At 39.2% G+C, this 12,097-nt stretch overlaps 1 protein-coding gene across 2 annotated transcripts in view; it reads right to left on the bottom strand.

The window, feature by feature from the left end:
* cpne5b (copine Vb) overlaps window positions 1-12,097 on the bottom strand; it is a 138,205-nt gene that overhangs the window by 86,899 nt on the left and 39,209 nt on the right. The window contains exons 5-8 of one of the 2 annotated variants that reach the window (XM_047583689.1): window positions 9,800-9,903; window positions 7,702-7,741; window positions 6,819-6,833; window positions 5,060-5,136 (exon numbers count right to left, since the gene is read on the bottom strand). In XM_047583689.1, the coding sequence (XP_047439645.1) occupies window positions 5,060-5,136; window positions 6,819-6,833; window positions 7,702-7,741; window positions 9,800-9,903 (236 nt within the window). The remainder of the gene's footprint in view (window positions 1-5,059; window positions 5,137-6,818; window positions 6,834-7,701; window positions 7,742-9,799; window positions 9,904-12,097) is intronic. The other variant, XM_047583690.1, reaches the window with a different exon arrangement.

Here is a 12,097-nt window from a genome sequence, read left to right as displayed (position 1 = left end):
TGGGCAAAGGCCCCTTTTCCACTCCAATGACAGGGACACACAAAATAGAAAGACAGTCTGTCTGTACGGAGAGATCACGTACTTTGAAAGGCCAATGTTCAAATCTTATCAAATAACACTCTAGAAAAGGAAAATGAAAATGAAAATGAAACCAAAAGTGTTCACTGTAAACAAATTAAACTCTCCCAACGCTCAGATTACGTGTCTGACTACGTCACGTTAACTCTTCTGCCCATCCCCACGTGAACCCTGCCCAACAGATGTTTTTCGTGGGCCGTAATAATCGCCAACATTTAGCACAAATGGGAACAGGGGAAATTTAGCCTGGCTTCAAGGCTTCATGTGAACTGCAGCTAATATACTCTAAAATGAAGACTTAACTAGGGTGACCAGACGTCCTCTTTTTGAGACCTAAAAACTCAGACTTTGAAGCTCTAGTAGAACAAAATCTCAGACAAGCTGGAAATTGCTTCAGACATGTTTACATCGAACTTTCGTTGCGTTTTTCTCTCTCCGTGTATCTTCCATTTCACAAACTCAAATCTGGTCACCCTAGACTTAACAGCTGTCCATACTCCTGTCCATATTACGACACCTATGTATAGCAGGTGATGGTGGAATTTATTCTTTCCCAAAGTAGGAGAAAGAGTTTTTGATTTGTCATAGTAGGAAAAAAAATAAAAACACTGGATTAATGAATTCCTTTTGTGATAACTCAGTTCCATTCAGATGTTCCTAAAGTAATTCTAGTGAGTCATCGTACACGATACAAGGGGCCATCTTCAAAGAGGCATCTTAGAAATGATCTGTGGTGATGTTTGACGATGTTTTCTGATGACGAAAACTAAAAACAGAAAAGTCAGCTACAATTGATTTGAGGAGCAATAATAAAGGAACCATTTTTTTTTAGAGAGCGCACTAACTTGTTTGACATTTACAGCTCTAAGGAGACTTGTCATTAGTTTTCTTTTCCCTGAGAAATACTTAGTCTTACTGATGAGTTAACAAAAGCTCTGATTGTTGCCCCTGTAAGAAACAGCAGCATCTCAGCTGCATTGCGTTTTTGCTACTGTTTTCTTTTTTTGTTGTTCTCCATTGATTGTGACAGTACTGATGAGTGATGTCTTTGAGTTACTTTCTTCGGGACTGAATGACACTCGAAGGGTTACTGTGTAATCAGTCGTGGTTTTTAGTCTGCAAACATTGCTTAAAGATAGAGACTGAGATCTCGAGAGCTTCGCGTAACAGGTAGAAGCGCCAAGACATTCATAACCGCTTCGACTCAACTTGTGATGTCTGAGTGATTCATCGATCCAAAAGGATTTCACCTGATTCAGCTAATGCTGTCAAAGGCAAAATGAGCGATGTCATGACAGGAGACAGACAAGCTCGGCATCTGCAACAAATATCTCACTGGAGCTTGTTTAATGTATGTGGCCTCAAAGAGAATCTGTAAGTGATACAGTGCAAAAAGCAAAGACTGACGAGAGGCTTTGAGGAGACGCAGTTTGATAAATATGTTACATGTCGGTGTAAATTGCTCCTCTGAAGACGTACACAAGCACGCAGATGGAAAGGCAGTCGACGTGCACGGGGGGCAGACTTCAATACCTGCAGTGGAAGAGCTGAAGGGTGCAGAGACTGTAGCATCTGTTAATAAATAAAAGGCTTAAAATGACTTTGGGTTCACTGCAAGTGAGAGAGAGTTGAGAGTCAGGACATTCTTTCTGGGCCATTCACGTCCGTGGACGGTTAGACTGGAATAAATAGGCCCTGTCATGTTTGAATGTGTGCAGTGTTTTAAGCGTTCACGTTAGTCTGGATATGGTGTACGGCCTCTCGTTTCCTCACTACAGCCCAGCGCTTTTTGTTTCCTCCCCCCACTGCGCCTCGTGTTGTGACAAGCAATTACGGGTTGTTCTGAGTGTCTCCATCGTCGCCTGTGTTCCTGTCCCTGTCTGACTGGTCATTAATGTCACCTTCTCTCTCTCCCTCTCCCTCACTACACTTTTTTTTTTTTTTGCATAATGAAAATCACAATAGCTGCTGCCTAATTAAACAAGCACTAATTTCAAGAAGATTAAAGCCAAATGAGCTAGAGAAAACATCTAGAATACATCCACCGCACTCGTTCTTCAAACTGTCAGGCAAGAGCACCGAGTGGAACTGTTCCCAATATCTGATTTATGGATCTGTGATCAAAACGTATGATCAGCCATAAATAAGCATTGAAAAAAAAAAAAAACATGTAGAATAAACTGAGCATGTCCTTCCACACAAACGATTATTCTAACGTTGGCAGGCTTGCCCTACATATACCAAATGTAGCGGAAATAGCAATTCTGTTTTAAATTTGAGTTGTGGAGGTTTTCTACCACGTGGGAGCTTTATTTCACAGCTTTTTTTTTCTTACTAAAGAAGGATAAAGACTGTCTAAAGAATAAAACTTGGCAAGCTGTTGTCTTATCTCGCAGCTGCAGAGCGCCTCAAATAAACATGAATAATTTGGCAAATGTTCCGTTTCCTTTTCCAACCATGCCATACAGATATATATAAATATATATATAAAATGGAAGCTAAGCGCACATTTACATTATCACAACTAGAGTCCCCGTATGCAAGCAACATCAGTGGCACATGATTACCATGAAAAGGAAGAACACACACATGTTCCAGAGGAACATTTTGATAGTTGTAATAGCTGTTGGATACTCCCCCTTTTTGTGTCTGCACAGATTCAAACTCAACTTTAAAGTCCTATTATTATTATTTTTTTTATTTTTTTTCCTGAGGACATCCTGTGATTCAAATATTACCCCCCTCCGTCTGTGTTTCATGTGGCACATTCACACAGGATAAACAAACTGTGTTTTACTCAAATTCACGCTCCGTTGTTGTGGCTCTGCTACTTTCCATCTCACTCCACTGTGTGTCAGAGACAGTTTTAATTACTTTGCAAATTATAATGGATGACTAAAATATATTTTTTAATACTATTTAAGAAGAAATTACCAACGACCTGCCGGTATTTATCAGCTCCACCTTTGCCAATGACCATATTAATGGTTGATTTAATAATTTCATCAGGTCTAAACGGGCGAATAGTTCAGCGGCATCTCGACTTTGCGCTCTAACATCTGTCCAGACTTACAATTATAACACATCCTTCATAATTCTTAAGTGATAAGAGGCAGAAAAAGCTGCAAAGTCACCAAAAAGTAAAACTCATCCCTAAATCACAGAGATGTCGATTTGCACTGGATTAGTATCATCAGTGGTACAAGAATTATGGTTCAGGTCATTTGCGTTTGCAATTTTTACTTTGCAAATCATGGACATGGACGATTCGCACAGGATTAAGATCATAGACGACATCCGTGATTGTTAGAAATTACCGGAGGTCCCCAAGTAAAAGTAATCCCATGTGAATAGGGTTTAAGAGTCGTGTAAAGGGTGTATTTTACGTTATTTCCCCAGTGCAAGAGGAACCCTGAATCGAGCCAGCACTGAAAACAGCCAGGGGATTTTGCAAGATCTCCATTATATTTATGAAACTACCCAGAGCTCTATAGTTGGCTGATACTGAATTCAGCTTTCCCACATCTCTCACTTACTGTATATTGAAAACCAAGCCCCGATTTAAAGTACTAGAATTTGACGCCATTCTCAAAGTAAAAATTCTATGAAAATTCCCATCATCCACATTTCTTTGTCTCTCCATCTCCCTCCCAGGCCTCTGCACTTGACTGGAATCAAAGGCCAACTCCTCCATTCTTGCTGCGTAACAAATAACAAATTGCAAGTGACTCATGTTCATAAACCACAGATGTCCCTGCTATTGAAACGTCGATACAGGATGTTCTCTACGTAGGTTCTCACCTTACAGAATAACGTGTTCCAGGGGAAAAAAATGAAGCACTTCAGCACAAACCTACTGGATATAGCTTTTTCCTCCTATGTTTGATACACAGGTCCACACGCAGATGTGTCTAACATATTTCTCTTTCTCTTCAGCACAGTCACAGTCAAACTAGTTGTCAATGTTATGAATTATTCTTCAAATTCTAGTTAATCATGCCAAACACTTGGTTATTCTCTACAATTTTTTCTTAGCTTTTTTTTTTTCCTTCTTCCTTTGCTGCTGTTAGATGTTAGATGTTAGATGATATCCAATTCACTTTAAAGTTGAATATCAGCATTCAACTGTTCGGTCCTAAAGCTCTCCAAGGTAACACGTTCAGAAGTACGTACCAGCCTATTGTACTGAATGCGGCATTTTAATGGCTTCAACCAAATAGCTCTGAAGACAGATAGCGAGGACGATGATGATGATGATGATTCCTGATAGATGCATAAAGACAGATTACAGGATATCCTATTAACAGTCCATTTTCCTCAGCCTGAGCGCAATCAGAGGACGCGAACAGTAATTTGGGTAATTTTGTTCCGCTCTTCTCCCTTTTCTTTAATGACAATAATTATTGGTGGAAAAACATCTGTAGGACGTGTAGCCCTCTCCTCTCCTTCTTTGTCTGATCTATATCTTTTCCTCACATCTCTTTCTAAATGGCCCACGTGTCCTCCCATCGTCCTCCTCCCCCTCTTGTCGTTTCACATTTTAGCTCACTTCCTACTTCCTAGCTCAGTTTCTTCCTTTCTTCATGTATTAGTCAACTTTTGTTTTTTTCACAGAAAGCTGAAAGTCGTCAAACAAACTTAATGGCTACTAACAATTATTAGTTTGACAGAAAAAAATCCGTGCAACCGTTCACTGTACAATCCTATCAAATTTTCCAATATGAGGCCACCATTGGGTTTTAAGAGTACAAGCCACAGCTGTTTAGGTCTTACTTTCATGTCTTTGTGCAGCCTAGAAAGATAGTTATTGACCCAAACCCCGCAATGGAACTGAGATAGGTCATTCTTTTTACATCTAAAACATTTCTCCTCAGTCTAAGTTCCCTTCTTAGCACAGTTGGAGCAGTTTGGTCACCCTCAATCACATTTACAGTCGAGGAGCAGTTTGCCCCTGAGAAAATCATCTGAAACTTTTACTCACCCCAGTGGTTTCTCAAGCCGACTGGCTGGGGATCCGACAATCTCCCCAAGAGTGCAGAACATCTGACCCAAAAAGTCCTGCAGGGTAGGAAGGAAAAGAAAAAAAAAAAAAGGATAGAGAACAGGGTTGTGAAGGGATGTGAAGTAGAAACGGTATAAGCAGACTTAAATTTTATACAAGGACACTGGAATTCATGCCAATTAGTTTCGTCCCGAGAGGCTCGTTCATTCGTGGTTTATTCACCTTTGGGTCAAATATGAAGTTTGGCTTGTGCAACCACAACTTTAGTTGACATAACATACGGGTCTGGTTTGACATTTGCTAAAAAAAAAAAACTACAACAAAAAAGACCCAATGAAGAAGTGATGATGGGTGTGCGCTGTATATTATGCTACACAATGTGACGTCATATCAAGTTGGTGGTGTGAAATGTAAACGTTGGACCCAACATCAAATGCTCATATTACCCAAAAGGTTATATATGCATGGGAAGGCATGGTGTAATACAGTGGTTCCCAACTGATCAACCCTCAAAGTCCATTGATTTCCATTAAAATCAAGTCATGGTACATTTTACATTTACATTACATATATTTTCACATAGAGGGGAACTCATCCCAAGGAACTTCTTTTTGTGAGGAGACAAGTTATACTGTGAGCAGCCATTAAAATATTATTTGACATAATTAAACCTAAAAACTAGGTACCACTGAGGTTTGAGAGTTAATTAACGGAGGGACTGTCCAATTAAAAAAGTACAGTCACCAAAAACCAACATTTCAAAGAAATAAAGAAACTCATGGCAAAAGCAGTTAGTGTCACATACAGGCTTATTAAGTCTAGTCAAGTTATTAAGTCTACATAAAGAGTAACATAAAGTGCACATAAGGAGGGCATTACAGGAAAGAAAGGTCAGAATAGTGGGATGGACTAACAAACTTTGACATACAACCACTTGCAACTGATAACTTGTACTTGCAACACTTCCATTTAAAAATGAAAGTGTTGCTTCAGATATTCTGCTACAGTCAAATGTTATTTTTTATAAAAAGTGACCCACTTTTTTTAAAAAAAAAAAACCCTGGTGGAAAACCACTGGTTCAATGATTTGTGGAGGATAACAGACAAATGGGAGAAGATGGAGGGATTCAACGCACCACAGACGATGACAAGAGACGTGATTTTAAACTTGGTGGATGGGGATGGATGTACTGTAGAGACTTGTTAGAGACAGAGAGTTTCAGTTCAAATCATTTCTTAAAACTGGCCAAATGTCTCTACGTGTCGCCCAGCTCCGATCCGGATCAAGAGACGCACAATTTTTGACTCGGCGGGCGAAAAAGAATCTCGCTGTGTTGTTCGGTTTCCAATCACAGCTAAGACAATCCGAACCGAAAGTCCTTAACTCTGGCCTTGGCAGACAGGACAAACTAAATAATTCATCATCAGGCTCTAGAGTGTCTCTTATTCTTACAGTAGTCCACTCACTTGTAACACATAAGAACCTGGAAAAACCTCATCATCTTGATTATGTTATAAAGGCGGCGGAAAGTCATTGTGATTAAATATTTCTTTTCAGAGTGCGTCTCTTGTGGAGCTCTTCAGGACTGCGACAATAGATTAAGAACGGCACAGATGGAGTGGCTCTGGGCTGCTCTGTTGTGATCGGCGACGCCACCTTTCCTTCTGAGGGAAGGATCGTTAATGTGAGACAGAAGCCATGCAGTGTCAGAAGTGAGTGTCAAATGCTGGGACCTACGTTGAGTTCTGCAGGCTTCCAGAAAAGTTGGGCAGCAGCAGCAACAACAATAACGACAAAGCACATCAAATACCAAGACACAACACCGTACCAAATACCTAGCACTCCTAGGACTGTTTATGATGGCAAAGTGACAGCAGGGGGGGGAGAGAGGAAAAAAAAAAAAAGCCCAACATGCTGCGTCAGAACTAAAAAGGCACAGCACACTACAGGTGGAATCAAAGCAAGTGATGGAAAAATGCAAACCCTCATTATCCAAATACATCAAATAATCATCCAGACTGATTATTTTACTTCCTTTTGTGAATGCTTTCTGCCACCATAGTTTCCAGCCTTAATCAGAATAAAAATCAGCATGAGTTCTCCCATTAAATAATCACACACAATGTATTGTAATACATTGCTCAATATGGAGACTAATGGTTAAAAGCATTGCAGCATCTAAAAGCATCTACATGGTTGTATGGCGAGTGATTGCACCTATTTCTACTATAAGACTAATAAAAGATAATATATATATATGTGTATATAGAAATATAAATGACATATTAACTGCACAGTTACAACATATAACTAGTCTAAGACAACAAGACTGTAAAGAGAAACAAAAAATTGTATTTGGATATGATCAAGCTATTTAAAGGGTTTGCTTTATTCCATCTTGGAAAAAAAAAAGAAACATGCAGCAGGCAACACCCACTAAAAACATTACCAACATTAAACCTCTGATAAAAAGAGTTTGCATTGGGCAAAGTTGTCATACAAAATGTTCTTTTTTTCCTCCTTTTCTCAGCAGTTCCGGTAGATAATTCTGATTTTTCTCAAGACCAATGGCCTCCATTTATCAGTGGTTCAAGGTTGAGCTATTAGCATTTCCACTCACATGTTTGGACAAGTCCGGGCTTTTGGAGTCGACATCGTACCTGCACGGAAACAAAATAAAACGCATATGCTCTTAAAAAGATGACTGGAAGGAGAACAAATACATACTCTCTGTGCGCGGCAGTGCACTTATCTTGTTTGTTGCTCATCAGATTTATTTATTTTTTTTTTTTTTTAGGGTAAGAACAGACTGTGTTTCAAACATCCAGGGAACGGAAAGAGAATGACAGTAATTGGGGAAGGGTATCAATTAAAATGAAACAAAGGAGAAGAAAACAACAGAATCACCAAAAAAAAAATGAGATCATATTTGAACGTGCTAAATTGAAAGCTCAGTGTGTAATGAGGTGGGTGGACAACATGAGAGGGGGAAAAAAAAGACAAAGGCAATCATGTGTAAATTCGCAGTGAGGCAAGATAAAAAGGCCCCATATCTTAATATCTTTTCAGATGTTACTATTTGTGGTGCAGAGTAACTGGAGAAGGGTTCAACAAGACCCTTTCTCCTCTTTCATAGTAATTAGAGGTGGACCTGGTCTGATTAGCATGTGAATATAAAGCAATGAAAGTGAAGGAAACGGAGCATATGTGAGGCACCAAGATTAAACGATGGGTCCTCTTCACCTAGTGATTAATCAGGCCTAAATACGGAGTGATATTTGGAGTAAATGCGCTTTAGTTGATGGGCAACACCATCTGCAGCGTAACTGAAAGGTTAAATGATCGACGATGCTGCTTTCTTAACAATAATGCTATAGCTGTGGAGGATATGAAGGTGGTTGAAAGAGGTTAAATGAAAACTTTGTGTTATGTCACATTTAAGTTCACTGCAGCTGTGAAATAGCTGACGAGAGCACCGTAAAAGCTGAGGAGGCTTTCTTTGTCTCCTGCACATTAAAAGCAGGCTGTTAACCCAACGTCAAAAATCACAAAACTAACTAATTGATAGTTGATTTTCATTAGTTGCTAACCACTGACCACTGCTGCCAAGCCTGTCAAGCTTTTTTCTAGCATGGCAAGTAGACAAATCTGATCTAAAGTATCTAACTTTGTTTCTGTTTGCTAAAGTACGGAACATTGGTGTATTAGCCTCTGGTTGCTACTGCATGCTAATATTATTGGGTGAAAATGTTGTGAAGCAATTTCTTATGAAGTGCATGTTGGCATTCATGATACTGTGCTGAATTACTGAGGTAAAAATGTCCAAGGAAAAAGATGAGCCAGCTGACAATTCATAGCAGCACTGTTCATGTATTGCAGGCTAAATCTATTAGCTTACTATTGCAGTACAGTGTTTTCACCTTAAAGGGTTTGGATAATTATCGTGGATGTACAGAAAATAATACTTAGACTTGTGCTTTACTTTTCAAATGTTTCATTAACGAGAGAACTGTTGCTATGCTAAGCTATCTGGCAAAACGTTCTTGGAGTGGGAGCTTTTCCAAACCATGTAAACAACACAATTTGTCGGTATTATTGCTTTAAATTGACATATGGAATTTGGGTCTAACAAAATAAACGTACAACCTGTGACCTGTGACCCCCAAAATGATATTTGTTCATGGCATGCCTTTGGAAATAACATCACAGTTTAGCTAATTAGCCAAGTATGCTAAACGCACGGTAGTAATTTCATGACTCAAACATACTTTTGCTAACTTTTTAAATGTTGAAACTCCGTGTTGTTGGTGAATCCAAGTATGAACCCAACGTTCTTCAGACTTGAGGAAGATGCAGTTGAATGTTGGGACTAGCAAACAGTTTGGTGCTCATGCTAAGCTACTTGTAATGGCAGAGCTCTAAATCTGCATGAACAAGAACCGTCTGATAGTGTTGTGTTTACCGTGTTCACGAGTCCATATGAATAGTGGTTTTCACAGTGTCTTGTACTTTTAAAAGTGGGTAGTATGACAATATATTGCATATCAGTTGCAGCAGTGTTTTCATGGCTATTGACTGATGTTAGCATTCATACACCAAGCACTTTGTGCACAGAGCATCACATGTCATAACCACAGACTCTCAGGTTCCATTTAAAAGTAGTAAAGGACATCAAAGGGCAGGAGAGATGGTTCAAAGATGTTATGAAAATCACTCACAAGTCAAAGCGAAGATTCTGCTTCTCCTCAAAGAAGTAGTCCAAGATGTACTTTCTAACAAAGTCTGGGTTGAGAGTGTTGTCTATGACCTCCGTTCTGCCAAACTTTAGAAAAGAGAAAGACAGATGGAGGTCAGTAGAGAAGAATGATCAAAGGAAAAGCAACACAACAAAAAAAAAAGTAAAAACAAATGCAATCAGCACAATAGTCAGACTTTCTCGTATTACATTATGCATATACAGAAATTTACAGAAGCCTGATTAATGAAGGAGCTTTCACACACTGCTGCTGTGCAGAGAAAGCCAGGGGTGTATTTCCTGGTTCCTTGATCCTCCTCTCTCTCTCCCACATTAATTACACTAGGATAACTCATCAACCCCACAGAGAGAAAGAGCTCAAGTAAGAGACTGTGTAGACAGTGAAATCGCATGGGCAGATTGAAAAATTGGAGAAAAGACATGGAATAAAAGAAAAACTGTACAAAAAAAGGAATGAAGAGCAGGCAGAAGAAAAGGGGGGTAATGCTGGAAAGGGAGCAGAAGAGGTGGGAAAGTGGGAGTGGAGAGAGGAGAGGAGGAGAAAGGCAGTGATTAAGGCTTCCTAATTAGTGGGATTCTCAGTCCCAAAGTGCCAAATGCAGGGAAATATGCCAGAAAAAAAGCTGGTAAAGATCCAGCAATGGTGCATGCATATACTGTACAAAAATGATTAAGTTTCACACATGAGATAAAGTCCATTCCACTTGTAAATCATTTAAAGGGTCCCAGATTTAATCAAATACCCAATTGAAGTAAAGTGCTGAGATTAAATTCGAAAAGGAAAAACCCTTATTTGTTATCTCATACAGTAATTGACACTAAATGGATGCAGGAAGAGTGGAAGTTTACTAAAAAATGGCTGGAAAACGTACAAGAAGAATACAGGTGGGTGACTGCAGCTGTTAACATAAGGATGAAATTAATATCAAGTACTCCAACAGAAATACACATGACATTATGCAAATATTTTTATGTATATAAACAGTGACTCTTCGGCCCTCATGCGAGAAACTGTGTGCTCCTTTTCAGCACTAATTCTTGGAATTACGGAGATCTGTTAACAGAAGTGAAATGTAATATTTATAAGTGTGTTTTCAGCAGCTTAGACAGAACCCTTTGTATCTACATAGGATGCAGTTACTCTTACGCAGTCTGCCATTAGCTGTCAACCAACACACTTGGAAACAGTAGGGTGAGTTAGGGGTATGCAGTTGGTTGCAGTCTGCAAACTGAACACTAGATGTCACAAATCCTACATACTGGTCCTTTAAACTTTTCTGCAGGTCTGTTTGTATTTTTGATCTTATTGTCAGATAAAATATAATTTATTTCAAGAATTAGGTGTACTTTTGTCTTATCCATTGACTGTATATAAATATGGGCAATGTGTCACCACATTCTTGCATTGGTCACAACTGCCGGATACGGGCAAGTCCATCTTGTGACTTTGGAGTCAGATCAGTATGGTTCGAGAGGTGAAGCTGTGATGTCGATGACCCACCTAGTCTCATTTGTGTTTTATTTTAAAAATAAAGCGCTCTGCTCTACCTCAGCTACAGTTACCAGTTACAAGGAAATATTGGATCGTACACTGTATTTATTTATTTATTTATCTATTCCAACTCTGCTTCACTGTGCGGTTGGTGTGGCCACTTGAAGGGATCATGATGTCACAACCTGTTTCTATAGTGTCAAACTAAACTAAAACAAAACTTCTCCAAAAAACAGACACTTTAATATATATCAGTATTATATTAACAACCCAAAAATACTGAAACCAGCCTAAGAAAAAGAAATATTTGACGTGTATTTTCATGTTTTGACCTAAGTCCCGTCCACCAACATGGAGGAGGTGGAGCTTATGACCTGTACTGCAGCCTACAGCCACCAGGGGGAGCTCTACATGTTGTCGCTTCACTTTTGAGGAGCAGTTCCGCCATCGTATTTATACAGTCTATGATCTTATCACAAAGAACGAAGACAAATTCTTGATTCGTGGGATTAGTTAATTTTTTTTTCTTCTTAATGGATTATCTTAATTCATTATCACTCGTGCTTCATAGGAACCACAGAGTGTGCAGCTTTATTCTAAAGCTAAAATCTACAGTTTCCTTGGCCCTAAGGAAGCCATTTATAGTTAAACATTCTGTCTTGTTTGCCCATAATGTGGATGGTAGGTACTGTTCTGTAGGTGGAGGTGTGATCAGTACAGCAGAAACATCAAAAACAGAACCTTGTGGGCAATTAGGATACAGCACCA

Source organism: Mugil cephalus, chromosome 4, assembly GCF_022458985.1.
Source record: "Mugil cephalus isolate CIBA_MC_2020 chromosome 4, CIBA_Mcephalus_1.1, whole genome shotgun sequence".
NCBI lineage: Eukaryota > Metazoa > Chordata > Actinopteri > Mugiliformes > Mugilidae > Mugil > Mugil cephalus.
The sequence above is the reverse complement of the archived record's forward strand: the minus strand, read 5'-3'. Positions and strand labels throughout refer to the sequence as shown.